The following is a 27,943-nucleotide window of genomic DNA, read 5'->3' as shown; positions in this document are numbered from 1 at the left end:
TCATTTATCACGTGAAAAATTTCTAGGTTACGGTGACAGGTGCTGAATGTCACCAAAATGTTTTTTAAAATTTATATTTTAAAATGATTGCGCATTTGCAGGGTTCGGAAGTTGAAATTTAAAGATTTTGCGAAATCATGGGTTTGTTGTCCAAAGGAATACCACTTACTTGGGATAGTACCAAAAAATATAAACAAACTGTCAAAGAACAAGGAATATTGCAGTTTATTAATATATATCACAAGTTAAAGGATAGGAATACACCATGCCTTATGTGGGGCGATGAAGTAAAATTTCGATAATTTTATTACAATTGATTTTTAATTCAATAGCTATTACAGATATTAAGTGATCGATTAAATTTTTTAATATAAAATAATAAACTAGCCAAAAGATTAATATAGCAAATTATAATTGACAGTGCATATCTATTGATATATGCAGATCTAACTGCATTGCCATACACGGCTCCCTTTTTTGACCTCCCACCCAACATACAATTTATTATACTAATTTTTTTTATTAGACAGTTTTTATATAGATTTTATTTTACAAATAATTTACATTAGATTTTTAATTACATATATATGTTTTACTTTTCACGTTCAATTTGACTAATAAAAATTTATTTAAATATAAAAAAAAATTATAAATTTCTTTTTTAATTTTAATATACACAATTTATATATTTTTTATTCATTCCTCATTTGAATCATTGACTCAGAACAAGGAATTTTTTTTCCACCTGGTCAGAATGTTCATGGACAATTATATTTTTATTAATCTTTATTCCATATAAATTTAAGTACTGAAGAGATCAGATTTTTAGGTTTAATTTAGATTAAAAAAAATTTTCCCAGCCTTAATTTATAATATTTTGATCATTACCCAGGCCAACCCTTAATTATTATTATTTAAAAAAAGTTTTCAAAGGGAAATTGAACCATCAATAAATATTAAATGATCCATCATATTATTTTACAAAAGTTAATTTATATAATTTAAGTATATTTAAAAAGGATTACATTTAGCCTATAGGAGTGTGTGGAAAAAAAGATATTTTTAAACCTAGTCTAGGTTTGTAATTTATTTTTTAAATCATAACATTTCACGGTTTACTTAGGGCTGGACCTATCCTTTTCCTTCTTTTTTCCCAATAATTTTTTTCAAAATTTAATTATAATTTGATCCCCTATTATAAACTAATCAGCTGAGTTGGATTTGATAAAAAAAATTGAAATTAGAAATAAAATGACCTATCTTAAAAAGATGACTAATCTAATGTATTGCATTTAAATGTTAGCCAATTTATGGATCCATTATCAAATATAATTTCCAATTTAGATTAAAAATACAAATATGATATCAATTTTAAATGTTCCCACAAGGAAAAAATAATATAAAAGTAGAGTTTGAAAAAACAATAAATAAACCCACTAAAATGAATGACAACATTTTGAACATTATATTTATAAAATAATTGCATTCTTGTTAGATCTGGTTCCAGAGTCAATTCCTAGAATTTCTAAAATTGGTTTGGATCCCTATAAATTTAGTTTCAAGTTGTGTTTTCCTAAATATCATGATGAGTCTGCTTCATGAATTTGGGGGAAAAATGTCTAGGTTAGTTATATTATTATTATATTTTTTAAATCTTTTTTTTTAAACTATAGGAAAGCATAGTTTTTCTTTATTTCTTTATCTTGGTCTTATTTATATTAAACATGTTTTCTCTCAAGTAGTGTGGTATTTAATGCTATCAGAATTAAGTGATTCTTCATTGTTATAATAATTTTTGAAATATATATTGCAACATATGTTTTTCAATTTTTATCATGGCATTTCATTGTTTCGCTTCATATTTATAAACTTTACCAATTTATTGGCTTGATTTTATAAATAACGCAGCCTTAAATACCTCACCACTTGGAAAAACGCTTTTACTATAAATGAACTCTATGTCCAAATTAAAGCTAATTTTTAAAATACTTTCCCTAAGTTTTTTTAATAAAGGAAAAAGGATAGCTGCATTTATCATTATATAAAAAAGTAATCCATTATAACAAAACATATTTAATCAGAGTTGGGCAAAATATTTTGAAAATGTATTTTGCTAAGATACAAATTCATTTAAAAAATATTTAGTTACATTCTCTAAGCTGCATTATAAAATCATTTGCGAAATACAATAAAAAATTATTAAAATTTGACTTAGATATACATTATAAATAGAAATTTGACAAAATAATTTCTTAATTCGAATAAATATCATTAGAGAATAATCATATTAGAAAAAGGCAATAAAAATTTAAAAATTATAATTTGTCTATTTGAATAATGATCAATTTTTTTAAAAAAATCCAATTCCACAAATGAAAAGTTGAATTATATTTTCGAAAATGTTACCTTTATTAACGAATATTTGTGAATGATTTAAATTTCAAATGACGAATCACTAAAATTGTAGTATAACTGGAACTTAATTTCAAGGAAGTTTGTTGTAACTGTGGTTGCTTGATTTTTATGATCAAAAAAAAATAAAGAAGTCATTATTATTATTTACCTTGTTATCCAATAATGGGAAAAAGAATATCATGCCGTGACAAATCAGCTGTGATTTAGATATAGAATAATTTCGCGCCACTTAAGCGAATCGCGCTTATTATAAAACGAGGAGTAAGAGATTTTGATGATCGTCTCTTTTAAATTATTGCGTATACTTTTTAATATTGTTTAAAGGAATTCCCCATCTTACTTTATGATATAGATGGGAAATTGTAGCTAAAAATTACTGCATTGCATTCAAAGTAATTTGACATAAATTTTTTCAGGCCTTTTTTTGGACCAAAAGGTAAACACAGTGAATCACTTAAGTAAAAATGAGTTTTCGCCCAACCGTAAATATGAAAGGACTAAGGTCTTCATAATTATACCTTTCTTCTCCTTTTGCAAAAAATCAAATTATACTCTTTTAAAATTGCTAAATATAACTTCCGAATACCATGTGAAGTTTATTTATTTTTTGTTTTATTATCATGGCCATAGCTTCATGATAAAATAATTTAATTATGGTAACTACCAGTTTTAACAGCAATGTAAGTTTTAAAATTTTCTATGGGTTGAAAAGGCTCCCTTAATAATATTCTTTTTTGGGCTTACATAGGATATATTCCCCACTAACTGAATTTTTTTTGGTGCTTTTATCAATCATTTTTAAAAAATGTATCATCTAGATTAGCAAATTCTTTATACTGAATAAAATAGACAAGCCATTATTCATTGTTTGTATATATGATTATGTACAATTTACATTTTCATAATCATATAATTCCTCTTCGTTAGAAGTGACTGATAGGATCGGAACATTTAGTAATTTCAAAAATATCGGATAACGAATTGTTTTATATACAATTTTTTAATATTTTATTAATAATTTTATAACAATAAATTAAAAAGGAACTAAAATACAATTTATTTATTGTAATATAAAATAAAATAGTTAAAAATTGTACACTATTTTTTGTTACATTATCCGTAACAAGAAAAGGACTTTAAAATATCTAACGGGTCACATTCAACGAGTGTTGATAAACAGATCGATTTGGCCAAACTTCTATTGCCGAAAATTTGAGGCTTAGGTATAGACGAAAGGACAAACCCTATCTCGTTGGCGCCACGGACTTTATTAGAATTAATATTTTGGCTAAAATCTTGATTTAGCCCTTTTTAAAAATCAGCTAAATAAAATTTTTAACACCACATTCACTGTTAACACTGCAAACATAAAAAATAATGATATTTTTATTTCATTGGCTCAAAGTAGTGTTGTTAAACGGCTCGATTTGAGGCGATTTTTAAAAACGGCTAGCTCAATATTTCATCCAGAATAATATAACGCAAGCCTGAAGAATTTGGTCATAGATGGCACAACGATTTCGACATTTATTTGCGAAATCTCGAGGTTTAGGTAATATTTTTCTTGCCAAAATATTGAGTTAGCCGTTTTTAAAAATCGGCTCAAATCGAGTCGTTTAACAACACTAGCTCAAAGATAGATGGTTAATAAAAATCAATACAAATTAATATTGAATCGGTTTTTTATCCGAAAATATCGCATCGGATCGGTAATAAATTTATGGATTGGCACAACCCTAAAAGTGAACCTCCAATATATGTTATGTTTATAAAAAAAATAAAGCGAGGTCGTTGAATAACAAATTAACTATATTTGTTATGTTTATAAAAAATAAGTGAGGTCGTTGGAAAATAAATTAATTATATTTTCTATATTAGCAATTTATTTAAAATTGTGCAGATTTAAATTAGAAAATAAAATTTGATTTAAAAAAAAGTGTATTTGGCTACTATAACTTAAAGCTACATTCAAAATGCCTCAAAATACACCCAATAGTATACTAGCTTTTCCCCGTTAACTTTTGGAAAATTTACTACCTAAATGTGTATATAATAATATTCTATCCACTTCATTATTTAATTTTTTTTTTTGAAATATAATTGAAATTTAAGAACCTTAAAACGAAAAAATTCACTTAATTAAATAGTTTTATTTTGAAAAGGAAAATTTCTTTTCTTTGTAATATATATTATTAAATCCAGATTATATAATTTTCTAATCTTTTATATTATATATAATTAGTTTTAACATTTTTTCATTTAATCATTTTTTTAAAAAAATTTAGCCAATAACCATTAGTATAAGAAACAATTATATTTAAAGCTTAGTAATTACATAATATATAATTAATCCTTCACTTTCATTTTTTTTGAGCCGGCACAATACCTATAATTACATAAAAACAAACGGATAACCTAATATTTTAGCCAAATACGCAAGCCTCGAGATTTGATTAATGGATTTATCTTTCTGCTATTTATGAGCAAAATCTCCAGGTTTGCTTAATATTTTTTGGCTAAAATATTGAGTTAGCCGTTTTCAATTATTGGGCTATTTAACAACGCCAGTGCTTGAGTTAGTTTATTTTCTCTAAAAAGTTACGCTCTATTTTATATAAGAACTCTGAAGCTGAGTTGACAATTTTTGGTTAAAATGGCTAAAAAAAGGTAGATGGTAACGCGATTTTCGAACGATCATTTAGATGAAACTTGGCATGAAGGTTAAATAGATTGTTTATTTTAATTATTAGATCTTCAAAGTTCGATGAGAGCCTTCCTCTTTTAACGAATATCAAATTACTATTTAAATTTTATTTAGTTTCTTATAATTTTAGGAATAAAAAAATCAATATAAAAGGGTGTTTGAAACGATAAAACTCATCAAACATGTCTATCCCTTATATATTTAAATATTAAAGTAAAAATATTAATGGAAAAAATAAGAATTTAAATTAGTATTTTATAATTTTAGGAATAATAAATCAATTTATAGAGGGCGCTATTTTAATGAAATTATGATGTATATAAATAAAAATATGCATTTTTTTAAACAACCATTTTTATTTCTATAAAATTTTTGTATACACTTGAAATTTTTAAATAGATATAAATAAAATATATTGTAAATATTTTTATCGATAGCGCCCTCTATTGTGAGTTTTTATTCGTAAAAATAAAATAAATTTAAATTTATATTTTTTCCAATAATATTTTTACTTAAATATTTTAATATATGTGTAATTAATACACATATTTGTAGTTTTATCATTTCAAACGTCCTTTATAATTGATCATTTTATTCCTAAAATTATAAAAAACTGAATAAAATTTAAATTCTTATTTTCTCCATCAATATTTTTACTCATATATGTAAATATATTGGAAATAAATATACTTTTCAAAATAATTTTTTTTTGTTTTACGGTAAATATAACGACACTGAAGTTATTTTTTAAATAATATTTGCTTTTTCTTAAGAAGCATAAGAGCTACAAAATGATATATAATTTGTTACTTTAGACCAAAAAGTATTTGAGTTTATTTAGATTCGTTAAAAAAAGAAAAAGGCTCTCATCAAACTTTGGCCCATAACTCGGGTTATATTTTAGCTAAGGCATTAAAATTTAGATTTATATATAATATACAATCTATTTAACTTTCACGATTAGTTTCATCCATTTTTAAAATGGCCGTTCGGATCACTGGTCCATTTGTCATGGAATTACCCAGATTACTCTCTTTAATTAATACATTCATTAAATGCATTTAATTGTCCATACATAGGAGTCAGCTGTAGCTCTATTTTGTGGTTTTCACGTCGATTAAATGTTATTATGTTCCTTAATATAATGATTAATAAAAACAATTAGTCGAATTGCATAAATGGCTTATGGACACTTTCAATTAATAAATCGACAAACTAGTAGTATATGATTGATTAGTTTATAATTAATTATTATTAGATAGAATACATGCTCGTATCGTTTGACGACAAATCGCAAAAGGCGAGAGTTCTTCTCAAAGGTGAGAACATCGTATCCGAACTTTCCGACAAAATAGCTAAAATCAAGTTTTTTTCTATTTAATTTATTATAACTTTTCCATATATGCGATGTTTTTTTTAAAAAATTAAAATTTTGGTTGTAATATATGTGATAGAGGTAGTTTATTAAATCCAGGTCTTTGATATATTGACCCTAATTTTTAGTAAATTTTTAAAACCTAAATCATTTTAAGCACTTTTTTTAACCATGAGCAGACTATATCGCCATGATTTTTTTATATTTATTATTTAAATGGAAAATCGATAAATAAAAATTAATGTGAATTATGAGTAATTAAAAAAATTCCCCAAAATTGAGTATTATTATATACATAGCGAAATATATTTTTCTTTTCATTCAAAATCAGGATATTTCAGAATTTAATAAGAAAATACGTTATAAATGATTTTAGTTTTTTTAAAAAGAAAATTTGCTAAAAACTTTTGCTACCTCGATTACGTAACATTTAATTTACAATTTTTTATAGCTTTTAAATGGTTTAAAAAAATATAATCATTTTTAAACATCATTATTCATAACTCAGTTTCGTTCTTAAATATGAAGGGTGTTTTTAGAACCTTTTTAATAATTATTAAACGTAGCAATGAATTTGGGAAAAAATGGGGTCGCAAAACAATTGCTTGTAAATATTTCTAATTAAATTTCGTTACGTATAAGAAATCCGGAATACCTGTGGCACCCCGAATTCGCGTCTTATATGGTCGAAGGTACTCCGGGGTTACCCTACCTAGGTAACATGGCTTATTTTAATATCGTAGAGGCAAACATGAAATCAAGGTTTTGCTTTAATACAATACGCCATTATTTATTAGTATAGTATATATATTTTTTTATAAAATTTAATTTCGAACTTTTGTTCCGTTAAGGAATATCATCTTTTTTTAAATATCAGAGCTAGAGCTCGGCCCGACCCTTAAGCGGTCCGTTAAAAATTTTGAAATGGTTTTTTTGGCCCGGCCTGTTAAATAATTTTGTACAAGTTACGTTGCCCAACCCGAAAGTATTTATCGCCGACCTTTATCATGAACCAATGGCTTCGTTTATCAACACACCCAGTCTTAATGATAAAGACTGGCGATACCACTGTTTAAGAACTTGTTAATTACTGAACCCCAATATTTTAATTTAGTGAACGAGGTGTTGTAATATCAATCTTTATATTTTTACGGAAATTACCTTGGCGAGTCCAGACCAATTTGGTCAGGTTGAACTCGGACTTGAATTTGCAGGGTGTTCATTTTATATTGATTTCTATTTTTTACGTGGATTAGGAATAAAATTGTATTTTTTTAGGAGAGACGCTATTAGAGCGGTATTGAAGCAAGAAGAAACCGTTTTGACGTTGACATCATTTCCACGGTTAATATCATTAAATTTAAATGATAAAATTTCTAAATAAAAAATTTTATCGCATAATTTTTCTTTTAGTTTGGGCTGCGAAGATTTTTGCGATCCCGCGACTTCAACTACCCCTGGCACCGGAAAAATGCGTTCACTTTATATTCCTGACAAAGTCGCGAATAATTCTCATCCAAGATTTTTGTAAATTTAGTTAATTTCCATTCCCCACTTATTTATCCTTGCAAAAAAAATATATATACGAAGAAATCTTGCTTCCAATATCCTCCAGCGTAAAGGACGCAAAGTTGATATAAACATACCAAGTATGAATTATAAAAGAAAATGAATATTATATTTAATATTGATAATTTTGTTAAATAGTCGTTTTTATGACTTTGAACTAGGTGGAGTCGCAAAACTCATTTCGCATGAGGTCTATGAGTCGGTTTCAGAGTAGGCTAAAGTTTTTTGAATCAGCCATCTATTATTATTCTCCACGATGAAAATATTAAAAAAATTTAACCACTTTGGTTCGGGAATTTAAATATTTTTAAATTCGAAATGACTTATGTATGAAAATAACAGCTGTTCTGAGATTTATAGTAATTATAGATTTTATGACCATGCTATCATAAATATTTCCTAAACCTCGACATTTCGCTGATAGATGTCCAAACTTTTGTGCCATCTATTACCACAATCTTAAGGCTTGCATAATGGCTTTTTGGATAAAATGTTGAGTTCGTTTTTAAAAATTGGCTCAAATCGAGCCGTTTAACAATACTACCTATTAAAATACAATTATTTAGAATAATATATATAAAAAAGGTTTTTTTTTGAAAAAAATTTTTAGGATTTTTTTAAAATATGTTATATTTATTTATAATATTTCTAGATAATAATGGCCATATAAAATATTATGTTCTAAAAATAGGCCCGGCCCGGGTATTTAAAAAAAATACAGTCCCTGCCCGGGTATATTTAGAAAAATTAAAATACGGCCCGGCCCAAAGGTCTCTGATTGATATATAATATAGTAGACACGGGCCTTAATTTTTTTAAATATAGCCGGGTCCGGCCTGAATATTTTTAAACTTAGGCATGAATATTTTTTAAAAAAATCCTTTTTTTTATATATAAATTCTAAATAATTGTATATTAATAGGTTAGTATTGTTAAACGGCTCGATTTGAGCTAATTTTTAAAAACGGCCAACTCAACATTTTATCCAGAAAGTTATTACGCAAGCCCTAAGATTGTTGTCATAGATGGCATAAAAGTTTGGACATCTATCAGCGAAATGTCGAGGTTTAGGAAATATTAATGATAGCATGGTCATATTCTTAAAATAATACACATAAGTCATTTCGAATTTAAAAATATTTAAATTCCCGAACCAAAATGGTTAAAATTTTTCAATATTTTCATCGTGGAGTAAATAATAATAACAGGCCGATTCAAAATAAATTTTAGCCTACTCTGAAGCTGACTCATGCGACTCATTGAGCCGCTCAATTTGAAATGAGTTTTGCGACTCAAAAATTGACTAGAATTTAGGCTGTCGACTCAACTTAGCCGATTAACAATACTAATTGATAAAAATAGTTAAGAATGTAAAAAAAAATTTTAATTATCTCAATCACAAAAGAAAGAGAAAGAAAGTATAAACATGTTTTAGTTTTATTTAATATCATGAAAAGTTTTAAAGCTATCTTTGTTATTTAGCGAATTTATTACTGTATATTAGATTTGTACACGAAAAGTACTCATTAAAAATTGTAAATTAATAATTAATTCGGTGTTTTTGGAATTGCCTTGTAATTGCGATAATAATTATTAATTATTTTTTTAAAAAAATTTATGATTGATTTACAATTTTCATTGATTGCCGCATTTCTTATAAGTCCGAATATATGATACATATCACATCATATTATGATAATATTTTTCTTAAGTATACCAAGACGACAATACTCCCAAACCTTTCATTGAAACCTTTGAAGGATTAGGATCCGCAGCTGACATTGCAGACTCCCTAAAGGCTTCGATTCCTAATCATGTGTACATGGACTCTATGTGCTTTGGCATGGGTTGTTGCTGCTTACAAGTTTGTTTTTTTCCCATTTTTAGTTTTTCCTCTTTTACCTATTTTGGAATATTTATCATTACTCAATAACTTTTAATTAACACTGTGCTATATATCAAAGACCTGTAGAGGTACTATTTCCATGGCCCGGCTCGACGGATTTTTTTTCGGCACGGGTTTTATATTTCAGGCCTGACCCAAGTTTTTTAAAAATATATTTTATTTATTTTTAATTTTTATAGCTAATAATGGCTATTTAATATTTGATTTTAAAATATACGGTCTGACCTGGGTATTTTTTTTAAAAAAAATTTAAGACCCGCCAGGGACATTTAAAAAAATTAAGGCCGGACTTAGGGCTGGGTCTGCACGTCTCTGCTATATATTGATACAAAGTTGGTTTTCTTTTATTGGAAATATAAAATTTTATATCCAAAAACAAATCAAATATTAAACGAAATATACATAATCTCACTTTGTAAACCGCAATATTTTTTTACAAACTGATTGAAGTCATTTAGCCAACATTTTAGATATTTCTACCAACATATTCATTTAATCCATAAGGGCTAAATTTTATATTAAATTTTGATCAAATCGATATTTTTTTTATCTATATATTGTCGCATATCAACTTTTTGTCAAAAATATTTTTTTTTGCATAATTAAATTTTTATAATTAACTTTCTATTTACATTAAAAAATCAAAATAAGTTAAATTATAGCCCAATATTGAAAATAATAGGAACCTAATTTTTAAAATGCTCTCCTGTAAAATTATAAAAATGGAGATGGAATAAGCTAATTCTCAGGCGGCGATATTTAAAATATTTTTTTTGGGAGTTTTCAAAAATATTGCTAAACTTTTATCTATTTTTTTAATTTTATAATGATGTATTCAGTAATTTAGTTATATTTTTTAGCATGGTATATTATTTTTTTATTGTTAACAATATCGTCGAAGGACTAATATTGGGTTCTAATTTCCCCTTTTGCCAAAAATAAATTAATATTCTAGGCACTCCTTTCCCATTCTATCCTTATTGCTTTCGTGTAATTAGATCACTCCTAAATGGATCGAAATGTAGTTAGGAAAACGCTAAAATATTGATAATTTTAAGATTTTTATTCCTTAGAAAAATGAATGCTAAAAATGTCAGAAATTAAAGATTTTTAAAATTATCTAAATACTTCCTATATTTATGGTCAACTTTTAAATTAGTTCCTTATACTAACTTTAGCATCTTCAATAATGGCTCGAACTCGAAACATATTAAAATGAAAGTAAATTAAACTGAAAGTAAATTAAACTGAAAGTAAATTAAACTGAAAGTAAATTAAAATGAAAGTAAATTAAATTGAAAGTATCTTTACCTTTATTAATTAAATATTTTCTGTGTCTCTTCTCTAATTTATGAATCTTTAATAATTATATATTTTCTTTGTCTCTTCTCTAATTTATGAATCTTTATTAATTATATATATTCTTTGTCTCTTCAATAATTTATAATTTACAAATCATCAAATTTTCTTCTTTTTAAACAAAAATTATATAATTAATCTCCTTTTCCTTTGTTGCCACTGTATTTTTCTTTTTCCACAAAAATAAACAAAATACATGGCTAACAACAGGTTCGTAATATATATATATTATAATCATTTAAAATACAATTAATTTTTATCATTCTAATACAACAATAAATAATAATCATTTAAAATATAATGAATCTTTATCATTCTAATACAACACATATATACGACTATATATATTAACATTTATAATTTGTTTTGTTTGTATAAAAAGAAATGATTAGCATCAGCAAAATATTTTAAATTAAACATTCGCAGACATTAGAAGTATTTTTGTTAAACGACTCAATTTTTTAAAGACGGCTTCAATATTTTAGCCAAAAAATGTTACGCAAGTCACGAGATTTCCTTAATAGATTTCCTTAATAGATTTCCAAACTTTTCTGCCATCTATGAGCAATTAGGCTTGAATAATATTTTTTGGTTAAAATTATTGGGTTAGCCGGAGCCATTTGACAACACTAATTGGAAGGCTAATACTATATTTTTCACACCGGGTTAGGGAATGTTGGATTCCTTACTTCAAAAAATAAAAATAATCCCGTGAAAAGTGACTTGTTAATTGGGCAGGAAAATATTTTGCCAGAGTTAAGTTACTAATTTTTGTACTCAAGAAAAATAATATTATTTTAATTACTAATTTATCTGATAAAATGTTGAATTTAATAAATTATTTGTATAAGGAATTTCTTTTTAAATGATAAGAATGAGCATCTTTTAATTGTCATCGCTTCATTTATAATCTGGACGATTTCTTGAGATTTATAATAAAAAAATCCCGAACAGTGAACACCACCCTTTGTTCTCCTGAGGTTTACATTCAATTTAGTCTGTGCGCGTTTTCTTTTTCTTTTTTTTATGGAATATTTAATTGATTTTTTTTTCTATTTTATCAACAGGTAACTTTTCAAGCGTGTAATATAGACGAAGCACGTTATTTATACGACCAATTAGGTGCTCTTTGTCCAATTATGGTATATAACTATCTATAATTAATTATAAGTTTTAATATACCTCTCCTGCCCTATTGTTTTGATTGGACTTTTTTTGGATAATTTATTTGTTTGGACATTTTCTTTAAATTAATTTTTCTTTTCTTTTTTTTGCTGAAATTTTATTGACACGTACCAATCATTTAAGATTTATATTCTTATGACAGCTGGCTTTGACCGCTGCCTCTCCGATATTCAAAGGTTATTTAACCGACAGAGATTGTCGCTGGGACGTCATAGCTGGTTGCGTGGATGATAGAACCGACGAGGAATTAGGACTTCAAGTTTTTTTAAAAAAATTTGATTCAAATGCCCTTTTATATTTTATGGGGAGCGATTTTTTTTAAACAATCCCTACTGTAGTCATCTAAATTCATTTAAGAACTTTAATTTATTATTTCCGTTTAGAAAAAGATGCAATATCAACCTAAGATATTATTTAAATATAGTAATATTTTTTTTATCAAGCTTATTTCATTCTTGTTGATATTAAGATTTTGCCTAATTTATAAACCGATACTAATCTATCCATTATCACATAAAATAGTACTTACCCAAGAAACGAAAATTATAATCTTAATTGTACAATGATAAGATTTAAGCTGTCTTCATATTCCTTGTTTAGGGGGTGGTAACGGCACTCATTCTCCAATTTTTTTAATGCGATATATATTTTTTAAAGTGAATAAATTGTTGACTTACTGTTATTTAGCCGTCTAATGGTCCAAAAATAAGAAAATCAAGATACGATTCGATTGACTGTTACATCTCTTATACCGGAAAGCCTTATAACGATATTCCTATACTTTACGACAAAGATTTCTACAATAAATTAGTCAGTGCAGGTTTATTTTATTTTATAATATTATATATTGTTATATCCTTATATTTGGTTAATGAACTATACCTATATTGATTATATCCTTCATATTGGGAATCTACAAGGGCTCTCCCCATTAAGTTTTGCACAAGGTTTGCCTTCCCTGTAGGACTCGTTATTTTAATGTTTGCCCAACCTAACATTGAAATATTAAAATTGTTTAAATATAAATTTTTATTATATATGATACAATGATATTAATACTGATGATAGTAGACTAGTTTTATTTAAAAACGAAATCAGCTAAATATTCTATATATTAATGTACAATCTTTATTTAGGAAATTAAATGAGTGGCTTGCTTAAAATCTTATTGTCTTACTTTTTTGGCAGTAGATATAAAAATCCGGTTAAACAGCCGGCTGTTTATTAGTAAGTCAAAACAGGATACAGCCTTATAGTTTGGCGAAATCTTACTTAGAATGCATCATATCAAATAAACAGGTATGTATTTTACGCATCGTTTGCATATGCTATTCATGTTTTACTGTGAATGCAGCCTTACTTTTCTAAAAAGTAGCACACTATTCGATACTTTAAAAATTTTCGTAAAATTGTTATAAATTCTATTTTTAGGCGTCGATGAGTTATTAGCAGAACATATAGCCCACCTATTTATACGTGATCCCGTTATACTATTCGAAGAAAAAATTGTTCAAGCCGAAACCGATTCCGACCATTTTGAAGTAAATTATTTATGGTTGATGTTTGATATCTATTTAATTTTTAAAATATGTTGATTATTACATTGAAACTTAATGCGAAATGCTTGATATAATTTAAAACATAGTGAGACCCCCCCCCCCCCCATTATATAATTTATTTAAATTAAGCATGTAATAACAAGTTTCAAGAAAAAGAAAGCATTATATATTTTATTTAAATCCACATTGGTTATTAATGGTACGAATAATTTATCGTTGAATAATTCAATTATTTTTTCCTCTTTTTTCAATATCTGTTTTAGAAATCTAATATTAAAATCATTGTTATATTAAGGGATTATAATTATATAAGAAACCGTTACATTATTATGCAATAAATTTATAGATTTTTTTAAAATTTGAAACAATTCAGAATATCCAATCTACGAATTGGCAAACTATGAGGTTTAAACCTCCACCCCCAGATACTGACATTGGTTGGAGGGTTGAATTTCGTCCTCAAGAAGTTTCACTTTTGATTAAATATACCATAATATATCTTCTATTGATACCGAACATACTCTTTATTTTATTGCGTCCAATTTGCCATAAAAGAGAATAATATTATAAGAATAAGGCCCCACACATAGTGGAATCCGATCAAACACGATTTAACAGCGGATCGATTTTTAAAATCTGTATATGAGATAGTGTTGTTAAACAGCTCGATTTGAGCCGATTTTTAAAAACGGCTAACTCAATATTTTAGCCAGAAAAATATTGTCTAAGCCTCGAGATTTCGTTAATAGATGTTCAAACCTTTGTGCCACCTATGAGCAAAATCTTAATGCTTGCATAATATTTTTTCCTAATAAAATATTGAGTTAGCCGTTTTAAAACAACACTAATATGAGATCAATATTTCTTTGTTAATAGTAATTTTATCTTTAATTCTATTCATGATGATAATCTAATTAATAATTGATTTTGAGCTCAGAAATATATTTTAAAAATTGCTCAACTTTAAATCGTGTCGGATCAGTTCTCACAGAAAGAACCCCGGACAGGTATAAATCAAAGGGCCCATACAGGATGCTTTTTTAAAATTTTTATTATAAACGGCATGGACTTTAAAGAAATTTTGGGTAATTTCAAACTTATTTTGCTTTTCTTCAAATCTAAAAACCATAACTGAAACATCTTTAAAATTTGTAGGAACTTGCCTAATACCTTTCCTACCCATCTCTTTTATTTTAAAAATATTTCTCGATTTTATAAAATCATTTTTCCAATATCCTGGGTTTTACCTAATTATTATACAAGTTTATAAAGCTAAATTAAACAACAAAAAAAGATTTTTTTTGGGGGGGGGGGGGTGTTATTTTTTAAAATACTATATATTAAAAAAATTTAAAACCGATATAATAATAAGAAATTTTAAACGTTATTTATTTTTTTTAAAACATATTGTGAACTTTGGCCTTAGATATATTTCTTCCTTCGATGTATGGAATGGACATTTCCAGGTGGTATTTAAGCAAGTCAGTTTGTGTCCATAATTCTCTTTCATTTTTTCCCATGGTCTTGTTAAACATCTTTTAGTTAAATCCAGAGTTTGAAAAAATCTTTAAAAAATTTTTGAAGGAAAATTTTTGATTTCCATCTTGAAAAGATTTTTTATGCTCGAAAATTACAAAATACTAGTGATGTTAAAATAACTAGTTACAAGTAACTAGTTACCTGTAACTAGTTACATTTTGGCTAAAAAATAACTGTAACTAGTTATATTTTTAAAATTGTAACTAGTAACTGTAACTAGTTACAATTTTTGAAATGTAACTGCCAAAAGTAACTAGTTACTTTTAAAGATATATCCAAATAATTAATTTTATTTTTAATATGTTGTGATAAATTAATTTTAAATTAAATTTATTTTTTAAATAAAATTTATTAATTTAAAATTTTGTGAAAATGTCTGATTGTTCCCAACAATAACACAAATACTTATATGTATGGCAGATGTGCAGGGATTATAATATTGTCAACCTCTAAAGGATACTATATTAGCTAGTATTGAAAAAAGTAGTGATGTTAAAATAACTGTAACTAGTTACATTTTGACTAAAAAATAACTGTAACTAGTTATATTTTTAAAATTGTAACTAGTAACTGTAACTAGTTACAATTTTTGAAATGTAACTGCCAAAAGTAACTAGTTACTTTTAAAGATATATCCAAATAATTAATTTTATTTTTAATATGTTGTGATAAATTAATTTTAAATTAAATTTAATATTTTGTGAAAATGTCTGATTGTTCCCAACAATAACACAAATACTTATATGTATGGCAGATGTGCAGGGATTATAATATTGTCAACCTCTAAAGGATACTATATTAGCTAGTATTGAAAAAAGTAGTGATGTTAAAATAACTGTAACTAGTTACATTTTGACTAAAAAATAACTGTAACTAGTTATATTTTTAAAATTGTAACTAGTAACTGTAACTAGTTAAAATTTTTGAAATGTAACTGCCAAAAGTAACTAGTTACTTTTAAAGATATATCCAAATAATTAATTTTATTTTTAATATGTTGTGATAAATTAATTTTAAATTAAATTTATTTTTTAAATAAAATTTATTAATTTAAAATTTTGTGAAAATGTCTGATTGTTCCCAACAATAACACAAATACTTATATGTATGGCAGATGTGCAGGGATTATAATATTGTCAACCTCTAAAGGATACTATATTAGCTAGTATTGAAAAAAGTAGTGATGTTAAAATAACTGTAACTAGTTACATTTTGGCTAAAAAATAACTGTAACTAGTTATATTTTTAAAATTGTAACTAGTAACTGTAACTAGTTAAAATTTTTGAAATGTAACTGCCAAAAGTAACTAGTTACTTTTAAAGATATATCCAAATAATTAATTTTATTTTTAATATGTTGTGATAAATTAATTTTAAATTAAATTTATTTTTTAAATAAAATTTATTAATTAAAAATTTTGTGAAAATGTCTAATTGTTCCCAACAATAACACAAATACTTATATGTATGGCAGATGTGCAGGGATTATAATATTGTCAACCTCTAAAGGATACTATATTAGCTAGTATTGAAAAAAGGTAACTAAAATCAAATAATTATTTATAAATTAATAATATCATGTTATAGGTTTAATAATCTTTATGATAATCACAACATCATTGCTGCAATTCTTCACCCTTTATTTAAAACTGACTGGCCTTGGATTAGGCAAGAAAGGAATAAAGCAAAAAAGGAGGAAATTTTAAATTTAATAAATACCTTAATACCTCAAAGTGAATCCCAGACGAATGAATCATGCTCAAAACCAACATCACTTGATGTAGTTGGATTTTTTGACCTAAAGCGCCAAAATATTCTGAATAATGAACTTATAGAAAACTTTATCAAATCTAATAACAACACTTTTTTTTTATATAACGATTTCCCAAAGTTAAAATTACTCTTTATTAAATATAATGTTGTTCTAACATCAAGTGCTCCCGTAGAGCGCTTATTCAGTCTAGGTAAGCTCATTTTTGGAGATAAACGAGCACGTCTCCTAGATAATAACTTAGAAATTAATTTGTTGTTAAAAGCAAATAAATATTTATTAGATTCTAATTTTTATGAAAAATAAATATTTTTTTTTCAATGCAAATATATATTTTTATATTCGATGTAAATATTCAATTTTGCGATATTTTTTTATATAAATAAATTATATATTATTTTAAATAACTGATTATACTTTATTTATCCTAATTTTTTTTATATTAAATAAATGCAGTCAATAAATAAATAATGCGCATATGAAGGATGTATAAAGTAAGTAACTAGTTACTTTTGAAAATAACTGTAACTAATAACTAGTTACTTTTGTAAAAATGTAACTAGTAACTGTAACTAGTTATGTTTTTGCCAATTTAACTAGTAACTGTAACTAGTTATGTTTCAAAAGTAACTTTTAACATCACTACAAAATACCTTTAATTATTTACACGTTTCTTATTATCATTATTATAATTATTTTTAAAGGTACAATTAACAGATTTTGAAAATGCGGCGTACGTAGTCTTTATCGTTTTACTTACCAGGGTCATCCTTTCCTATAACCTCAATTTCCTTATACCCATTTCCAAGGTAAAAAGATAACACATCTCGAAATTAAATTATTTTGAAGTTACCCACCATGCTTAAGTTATCTTTACATAATCTGACGAATATTTTTTATATATATATTTTAAAAAAATTGTTTCTTTATAAATTCTGATTTTATAATCTTTGAAAACAACTAATTTTAAAAAGTAAATTATTAATTCATTCGTCTCCAAAAATGAACCATAATTTTAATCCAAAAATTTTGAATTTTAAAGTATATAACATTCATTTCTAAAATCTCCCTCATCCAGATTAAATGTGCTTGTTTATATTTTTACACATTTTATCTTAGAACACTTATAAAGGTGAATTTTTTGTAACTATTTTTATAACGTAAATATTACAGATGGAATTAAATATGGCAGAAGCACAAAAAAGAAATGCGGTTATAGATGGATTATTTTACTTTCATTACAAAAATTATGCCAAACGTGATGTTATGCACAAAGAAGAGGACCTGAAGAGACAGGAACTCGAAAAACACACGAATGAACATCAGAATTCTGATGTTCATTCCAATCTTAAGCAAGATTTGGATAATTTTGAATCTTCCTCCAGTTATAAGACTATAAGTAAAAACGATCTAAATAATTTCAGTGTTATTAATCATTTTAACCACGTGAACCAAAGTGAATCGAATTCTAATCACCACCTTATCACAGATTGGAAGCCTATGAATATAAACGAAATTATTAACGGAAACGTAAGATTTTTATATTATTTATTTAGACAATGTACTATAATAATTGCATTGCACATGCCGATTTTTTATGCAGAAATCCTATAGAAGTTGTTTCTTTCTTATTGAGATAATTTTAAAAAAATTTACATTCTTAACTATTATTAAAATATAATAAAATTCATTTTCTTTTATAACCCATACTTGGTATACTTATATCAGCTTTGTGTTTTTTTCGAGGATATTGGAAGCTTTCTTCATATATCTTTTTTTGCAAACATAAATAAGTGGAGAATGGAAAAATTAATTCACAGTAGTCTTGAATGAGAATTATAAGAAACGTTTGATAAAAGTTGGCTGGTTCTTCTTATATGGTAGGTTAACGGTCTAGTTCAGACCATTCTATTGAACACCCTCTCTTTTTCCATAAACCGGACCTTCACTATGGACACTAATAGATAGTCAATGTGTTTAAAACCAATAACATTCGTCTTATGGTGTAGTAAATGCTTAGAAAAATTGAATGATGTTTTATAAACTATAAAAAATGCTTTCTCTTTTTTTAGCACGATTTCCCCGGTTTGGTTCAATTAGTCAGAAATTTCCTAGACAACATGGAATTGGACGTTAATACTCGTTGTACTATTCTTCAATATTTGGAGTTAATTGAGAGAAGGGCATCAGGTAATAAATGATATAACATTTTACAGAACCGATACAAACCGGGAACTGGTCCGCTGATATCGTTACAAATACATTTTTTCTTAAACCATATTGATACGATATTATAAAATCTTCGACACTTTTCTATACATTTTTGGATAATATATATTTTAAAATAAAAAAACACGTCTATATTAAAAATAGTAATAAATATTATATAAAAATATTTGATTTCAACGAAAAAATAAGTTTTTATCAATAGGACATTCACCACTTCTATCAATAAAACATTTTTTAGCGACACTGAATAAGCATTTAACTGATACGCTCGAAGGAACGTTAGTGCTATGTTTACAAATGATTGTTTAATATTAGAAAAATTATTAAAAATGACAAAACCCTTACTCTTATTATAGATTGAGCAAGGTATTTAGTGGCGTAGCAGGGAATTTTCCTTAGGGGGGTCCAACCTATTAAAGGCTGGAGGCTTCGCCCTTCCCCCTTCCTCCAGATTTCCCACGAACGAAAGCTCTTTTGACTTGCCTTTGGCTGGGTTTATCTTAAAAATAATATTTCTTTCTATTTTATGTCAGATCAATCTATTAAAATAGCACAAAATTTCGACATTTAATAATTTTTATTAAATGATAAAATTATTATACTTTTTAATTATTTTATAAGTTAAATATAATGACTTCTTATAATTATCAAAAAAAGAGGTAAATTACCTTGGTTTTAGGAAAATTGGTTTAATTCTTTTACTAAACAAATGTATAGGTATTTTTATATATTCCCCTAATTTTTTTCTTTAAAGGCTTCAGAAATAAATATTATTTAAATTATTTTAGTTATTTTTTTTATAATTTAAAATTGAGAAATGTGATTTGTTGATTATAAATAAATAACTCAATTATTTAAACAAATAAGATACTTTATTTGTAATACAAATTAAATATAACCTAAATGATTTACATTAATTATTATTATTACAGATCATATAAATTAGAGTTTGATTAAAATTTTGAAAAATATTACCTAGAAATAATAAATATTTTTTGGAATATATTATTTATAAGTAGATATTTTTTAATTTTTATGCATACTATACAAAATCTTTCAAGTTGAAATCTTTAATTTTAAGCAAAAATCAAAGATTTATTTTAAACTGATATAAATTAGAGATCTGCAAAGTTAGGCCCGGGCTGGGCTCGGGCCTAATTCTATTTAAAATAATTGGGTTCGGGCCTGGCCGGGCCTAATATTTTAAAAAAAAATCGGGCCGGGTCGGGTCGGACCTTGAATTTTTTTTAAAATATATCTAAATTTATCAAGTTAATATTAAATTTTTTATGTAAAATAAAAATATTTGATTTTATTTATTGAAACTAAACAACATATAACATATGTCTTTTATTTTGAGTAATTATAAAAATTATCTTCTATATTTAAAAAAATTCGGGCCAGAGTGGTAAATTTTTTTAAAAAAAATTTCGGGTTCGGACCGGGACGGAAAAACTTTTTAAAAAAAATTTCGGATTCGGACCGGGCCGGCAAAACTTTTTTAAAAAAAATTTCGGGCCAGGCCGGGCTTGAAAAATTAGGCCCGATGCAGATCACTAATATAAATTGCAATTAAGAATTATTTATTGCAATAAATCTGAGATGAGATTTATAAATGTTTTTTTTAAATTTCTATCAAATTTTCTATTGATATAAACTTATAAATATTGATTATTAAACTATTAAATTTTGTTTTTGATAAAATTTATTTTAAATTCAGTAAAATGAGCCCATTTTACGTTTATATATTTTATTATTTAATTCTAAGTGATCCTTTATGATTTATTATATAACTTCATTTGGAATGTGATTGATATATCTCTCTATATATATTTAAGAGCTTACCCATGGCCCATGGTTTCCTTTAATTCGCCTTTTTGGGTTGTCAAATTAGGAAAAATTTTATTTATACAAGTTGTTATAGGAAAGGCGATTAGTATTATTAAACATTTTATTATTAGTTTTTAGATTAAAATAATTTTAATGTAAGTTAAAATCATTCTAATGCATCAATAAAATTGTTGGTAGGCTCTAAAAGAGGGATACTGCTTATATAATCATATTAAGCTCTAAAAAAAGATTAATTTTTTTATACATATTCAAAAATTATTGGTGCAGTCAACTGTTAATAGGGAATTGATGACACCAACGACTTAAATTTAAATTGATAATTGTTTTTAATAAAGGTCAAATATTGATTCTAAAGCGAACATGTCATTGATTATACTTAAGTTTATTAATTTTAATGTTTAGTTTATCATTCAAACTTAAAAAATTATTAAAATTGACCTGAAAAATTTATATGGTATTTGCCTAAGCTTAATCAAATAATCTAAGAAGCCTTTTGGCGTCATTCATTATTTCAGCAATATTTAGATTTTCGTATCCACTGATATTAATAGTATAAAAAATATATAATTCATTCGATTCAAAGGATTGAAATAATAAATGGAGTTTAGGGGATTAATGCACACAAATATCTAGCAGTATTAGAAGCATTTTTATCAATCCACCTACTAGATTTAAACTATACACTCAAGTACATCAAGAAAGCCTGATTATTCTTATTTTGCACATTTTTTTGATAGTTTTAATATTAAATAATTTATATAAATCATAATGATATCTTTCTAGAAATATAAACATCATAAAGCTTGTATTCGGTAAGCGGAAAAAAACCGGAAAATAATTACCCTAAAAAACATATCCTGGAAAATAATTACCCGGAAATTTCAGAAAATTATTCCCCGGGAAAAATTTCTCCGGAATAAATTCCCCATTTTTTAGATTTTAAATTAAATATAGCGGAAATATCCCCGGAAAAACCGGAAACATATTCCCCAAATTATTTTTTTTTAAATTATCAAAAATAACCCCTCCGCTAAAATAACATGAATATTTCTAAAAACTTATATTCAATATTTTCTGAACGTTGAGTATATATTCTCGACGTTTGTTTTTTGAGCATTTCTGTTCTAATTCTAAGCGATTAAATAGGGAAATCTTAAAATATGAGAATTAATAAATCGGTTGATAGCTTTGATACTTTATAATTTAGTAGAATAGCATAAATAGTATAGATTTATGACATCTTGTAAAGAAACATGATAGATTTTTATAGAAATAGATGAAAATTATGGAAGAGGTTCTACAATTTAAAATTGAAAAAACAAACGTGAAGGCAAATTTTTCCTTAAAAGGAGGTTAATTTCATAATTCACTATTCATCTAGATATCATTATGAAAACACATCATTTTACCTCATTATATTTACCATGAAGGGGGGGGGGGGGGTTGGTATTTCCTACCCACACACCTATAAGGTCAAAAAGATGTATAACATTAAATATGAATATTAGAACACTATTCTGTTCTTTACGTTTATATCAGTTGTATTTAATTTAAATTTCCAGTAAAAAATATAATTTAAGTTTTGATTTTGTATTAAGCCAGTTAATTCTTATAGTAGGCATTAAATACTTCAGTAAAATAATTTTCATCAAATAGATTACCCATCCATCAAGCTTATTTTATCCTCAAAAATGCCCTTTTAATTTCGCAAATTCATTTCGTGTTTTTCTCGTTTAAAACCCTTTTAAAATTATACGAACAAAACATTTTAAAAATGATGTAAAAGTTACTAAATATTAAATTCGATTTTAACTCCTGGCTTTAGGAGACTTCTCTGCAAATCGCGACTTAGGACTGAGATCCGCGATAACGATTGCCCTTGTTGCTTTTATATCTTCTACAAAATCCGTAATTCATTATTTCCCAAATCATTTCAATTGATAATGATATCTTGCTGGAGAAATCTTAAATTGCTGGAATATCAATGCCTTGCCAAATACACCTCAACCATATTCATTAAAGCAAAAAGACTAGAATCTATGGTATCTCGTTCCTTCACTTGCCTCACCTTGAGCGATGATCATATAAATCCCTTCTAATTTCAACAACTCCGGCCATGAATGGCTTAAATCTTACCCCAGTATCTTAAATAATCAATTAATAGATGACGACTTATGCAAACAGTTTGCACTTGGGCATATCATTTTTAAACCAATACGCTTGCCAAGTGTAATCAGATCGCAGACTGTTTTGGGCGCCATGCGATTCATTGTAAATTCATATCTAAAATTAATCGGCTCAAAAATGAACACACTTATTGCTACATTTCTCAATAAGGAATCTCCCGTGCATTCTTGAACCCACATTCTGCATAGATAAAAAACTGCGGCAACAATATACTACGTCTGGGATTTTTCTTGCCTAACCCTTGCCCCTTCTAATAATATGACCCTCTTCTTAGGGCTGAGTCATTAAAATGTCAAAAATGTTCCTACCTGATTGGTGATAATCACATTGTCCCCATCATAGCTATATCATCCAGCTCCTTTGGGCAAGCCACTATAAATCTTTTCAAAACGGTTTCAAAATTCATAAGGGAAAAAATATATAAACTTGCACAAAACATTGCTATCACAATAATTCGGCTCAATTATTAAATGTTTAGAAATTCTTGGCTCGACTCATTCATTTAGCATTCTCCTTTTTATTTTTTTTGTAAGTTTTTTCAAAAATTTTTTAATGGATTTGTTTTTTCTAAATATTTTGTATGTTTTTAATATAGATTTATAAGTAAAATTTTTAATATATATTATTTTTATAAATAAAAATGATTTAAATTACGATTTTAATCATATTTTTTTATTTTATAAACATCAGAGACTTGCAGGCCCGGTTTAAAACCAAATATTTGAAATCGCCATTTTTAGCTGTAAAAATCAAAAATAATAAAATATATTTTAAAAAATCCGGGCCGGGCCTGAAAATAAAAAACCCGGGCCTGGCCGGAAAAAATTTTTGAAAAAAAAATTCGGGCCGGGTCGAAAAATTTTTTTTTAAAAAAATCCAGGCCGTGCCGTACAAGTGGTATCTGCAGGACTCTGATAAACATATTAATTATCAAATTCATCACTTACTAATCGCTTGATGCCTTTTGATTATTATTCAAAATTATTTTAACAAGTGGAAATTATTTCGTAGTCTTTCTTAAGCTTAAAAATTTAATTATAATATAAAATTATTAAATTTTCCACCTTTAATTGTCCAAAATCCTGTTTTTAAATTTAGATTGGATTAGGTCAATTGAGATAAATATTTTTTCTACATCTAAAGGAACTCCTATAGCTATACCAAAGAGTTAATTGAAGATTAAAATTATGTATTATCAACCAATAAAAATTTTATTATAGAATCTTTTACAATTCAAGAATCGAGGCATTATTTAATATAGAAGAGAAAAACATTTACCAAACTTTTCTGAGTTGGCTTGGTATTTAATTATTAATACCAGGTGGTCTTTGTTCTATACAATCTGAAATTTTTATTTTCCAATACATCCAATGATTTTTGTGATTGAAATCTAATTAATATCTTAAAATATCTAGACCATTGATTTAAATATGTCCGGATACTGTCTATTAGTATGTTCTATCCATCCTCACTGGGATCCTTTTTTTTAATAGAGCATTTTTAAACTACTTCATATTTGTTCCTATACGTTTTTTAGCATTAAATAATTAAGTAGATATAATATTAGGAACACATCTATGAGTTTAAATATTTCAGAGAATATATGCTTATCATCTTTAACATTTTTTTTTGCATTATCCTTAACTAGGCTTGTATCCCTGCAATTAAAATCATTTTTATAACTTATAATGAGACCTATCTTTTTAAATTGTGAATTTGATTTTCTTATATTTGTAAAATATTTAAAATTTACCATTTTAGATCTATTTAAATAAAAATATTTAGGGATTCATCTTATATATGAATAAAGATTTTTTTCTCTTTAGCTTTCACCTTTTTTGGTGGTAAGCTCCTTCAACATCTCTCTCCACTCTATGTTATTCATTCAATCTCTTTTATCTAATTTATACTTCTTTATATTGGCTCAAACTTTATGGCCTCATTGAAGTTTTGGCCTTCCTTTTTTATAAAGATATCCAATAAATAAGATGGTATAAAAATTTTGTACGTAAATCTACACGGTTGAAAAAGATATGATCATTGAATACAACCTTTTTAAAAAAAATGCTATTTGAATCAAAGAAATACGATTTTTTGTTTTTAATAAAAATCAACGATTAAAATACATACCAAAGCTAATTTTTACATTTTTGAAAAAAATGATTAGTGGGTAATTAATTTAAATAATTGTTATTATTATTGAATCATTATTTAATCGATTTTTGAATTTGGATAAAAATGCTCTGAGATAATATCTAAAAAAACATATGGCATAATTTTATTAGATATCTCATTGAGCAGAAATAAAATTCAGATTTTAAAAAAAGTTAAATTTTTTGTTTATTGTTAACCATTGGGGCCGGGCCCATAGTAATAGAGATAGCAAATATATTCCATTTTTCAGAATTTCTATTTGATGAGTTAGGTTTGGCCTAGGGGACAATTCCGTACTGGAGGTATTATACCGGGCATTTCAGAATATTTTCTTTAGTTTTACTTTTAGATCTTAAAATTTACCTTCAAAATCCAACAAAAAATTATACATAAAAAAAACTATCCACTAAAATTTAAGGGAATTTTTTTTTTAAATGTAACAAAATTAGAGACATTTAAAAATGAATTATCCTTTTAAATGTAAAATTATTTGCCAATTAAAGTTATTAAGTATTAGATTTAAAAAAAATTATATTCCTCAATCATCGGACAAAAGAAAACGAATTAAAAATTATAAAGATAAAAATATGATATATGAAATAGAGGTTGGTGCGGACCCAATTGGCCCTAATTTATCGGCCCGGTACATATTTTTTCTCCGGACATGATCCCCAAAAATCTTTTTGGTATGAAATTTATTAGAATTATAAAAGGAGAAAAAAAATTAAAAATAAATTTCTATTCAGTTTATCACAATATGGTGTGTTGACCAAATCGAAATAAGAATATTAGTATTTTTATGTTAAAAAAAACTAAAAGTTTTTATATTAATTTTTATATTTATAGCTAATTATAAAAATCATTGTTGGACAAAGATAACAAAATTTTTAACGAAATATAAAATAAAAATGTATTAATCGACGAATTAACAATATACTTTATAAAATGTACAAATATCAAAAGAATTCTAATACCTTGCTATGGAGCGGCGTTCTCATAATAAAAAGTTTTGTTCAAATTGAAAATACTCTAAGCATGTCCAAATTAAATTCAGGCATGCTGACTATGAGGGTGATTCTATATCTTGGCAAGCTGCTTTGATTGGTTTTAACAAAATTGTTAATCTTCAAATGGTGTTATCTTAAAGATTTTTTTTGGTTAGTAACCCTCATATCGAGAACTTTATTATATTTGGCATGCTTCTTTTTCTACTTTTTATAGTGGCTATATTTTATATGATTTGATATTAATTACCATATTAATATTTAATTTTATTCCTTATTTTTTTTTAAAAAAGGTAAATTATTTACTATGGCGCATTGGATCAGAGAATTTGTAACCAATCATCCCGATTATAAAAAGGATTCTAAGGTATCCGAATTAATCAATTACGATTTGCTAAGAATGTGCGATAAAATGACCAAAGGTGATGTCTCATGCCCGTTTTTAATAGCCGATTTAACTTCTAAATCCGTAAATAAAGTTCCTGAACATATCGGAGCAAAGAAATGTTGCTAGAAATATACCTTATTTTTTTACACTCACTAAAAATGCTTTGTTTGCACCATTTCCTTCTATAATATACTCAGATTTTATTCCAAGTTTTGAATCTCTATCTGATTTATTCATAAACTTATAGTTGTAATTTCCTTTAAAGCTAATATAATTAATTATCCTTTTTTCCTCGGCGATTTAATTTTAAAAAAAAATGTACAATAATTATAATCAAATTTTCATTTTTATCAAGATCAGATATTTTAATCAAATTTTCATATTTATCAAGATCATATATTATAATATTAATAAGGGAAATATAGACAAAAAAATGACAGATAATATTTAGAACAGGGCGTGTCCCAACGCCATATCTTTGAGGGGACGCCTATACGTTAACCCGCCATAATTTTTCGTCTTTATCGTATTGTAATATAAATATCTTCCATAATTTTTTATTCATAATAAAAAATAAAATCCTTGTTATATGAAAGTTGTTGAATAAGATTTCCGTTTAATGTATGTTATATGTTCTACCACCCGTAGACGTTACTTCAATAAATACATATCACGTTATTCTGCAAAATGATAGCCTCTTTAGGTTAAATTTACTTTTGAAAAATGTAACACTTCTCGTTACAAAAAA

The 27,943-nt window shown here is 26.0% G+C and overlaps 1 protein-coding gene and 1 long non-coding RNA gene across 2 annotated transcripts in view; one reads left to right on the top strand and one right to left on the bottom strand.

Moving 5' to 3' along the window:
* Window positions 1-11,309, bottom strand: part of LOC135922431 (uncharacterized) — a 28,883-nt gene extending 17,574 nt beyond the window's left edge. Inside the window, exon 1 of the long non-coding RNA XR_010570900.1 lies at window positions 11,281-11,309. This is a non-coding gene — a long non-coding RNA (uncharacterized LOC135922431). The remainder of the gene's footprint in view (window positions 1-11,280) is intronic.
* On the top strand, window positions 21-27,790 carry LOC135922430 (glutamate--cysteine ligase catalytic subunit-like). Its single transcript, XM_065456804.1, has 17 exons — window positions 21-59; window positions 102-287; window positions 6,378-6,484; window positions 7,137-7,256; window positions 7,773-7,838; window positions 7,908-8,021; window positions 8,085-8,143; window positions 9,776-9,927; window positions 12,396-12,470; window positions 12,656-12,772; window positions 13,201-13,333; window positions 13,945-14,054; window positions 14,446-14,538; window positions 18,087-18,191; window positions 18,556-18,912; window positions 19,455-19,572; window positions 27,101-27,790. The coding sequence occupies exons 2-17, from the start codon at window positions 138-140 to the stop codon at window positions 27,319-27,321; spliced, it is 2,097 nt and encodes a 698-aa protein (XP_065312876.1). The 5' UTR covers window positions 21-59; window positions 102-137; the 3' UTR covers window positions 27,322-27,790.
* The last annotated feature ends 153 nt before the right edge of the window (window positions 27,791-27,943 follow it).

This window comes from Gordionus sp. m RMFG-2023, chromosome 1, assembly GCF_954871325.1.
Source record: "Gordionus sp. m RMFG-2023 chromosome 1, tfGorSpeb1-WG-v2, whole genome shotgun sequence".
In the NCBI taxonomy this organism is placed as follows: Eukaryota; Metazoa; Nematomorpha; class Gordioida; order Chordodea; family Parachordodidae; genus Gordionus; species Gordionus sp. m RMFG-2023.
This window is presented reverse-complemented; position numbering and strand designations above follow the sequence as displayed.

Excerpts from the sequence above, each read along its gene's own strand:
- LOC135922430 (XM_065456804.1), top strand. The coding sequence starts at position 138 with ATGGGTTTGTTGTCCAAAGGAATACCACTTACTTGGGATAGTACCAAA. Across the intron at positions 8,144-9,775 it reads AGTTGATATAAACATACCAA|TATACCAAGACGACAATACT; the intron begins GTATGAATTATA and ends ATTTTTCTTAAG. Across the intron at positions 18,192-18,555 it reads TCCTTATACCCATTTCCAAG|ATGGAATTAAATATGGCAGA; the intron begins GTAAAAAGATAA and ends TAAATATTACAG.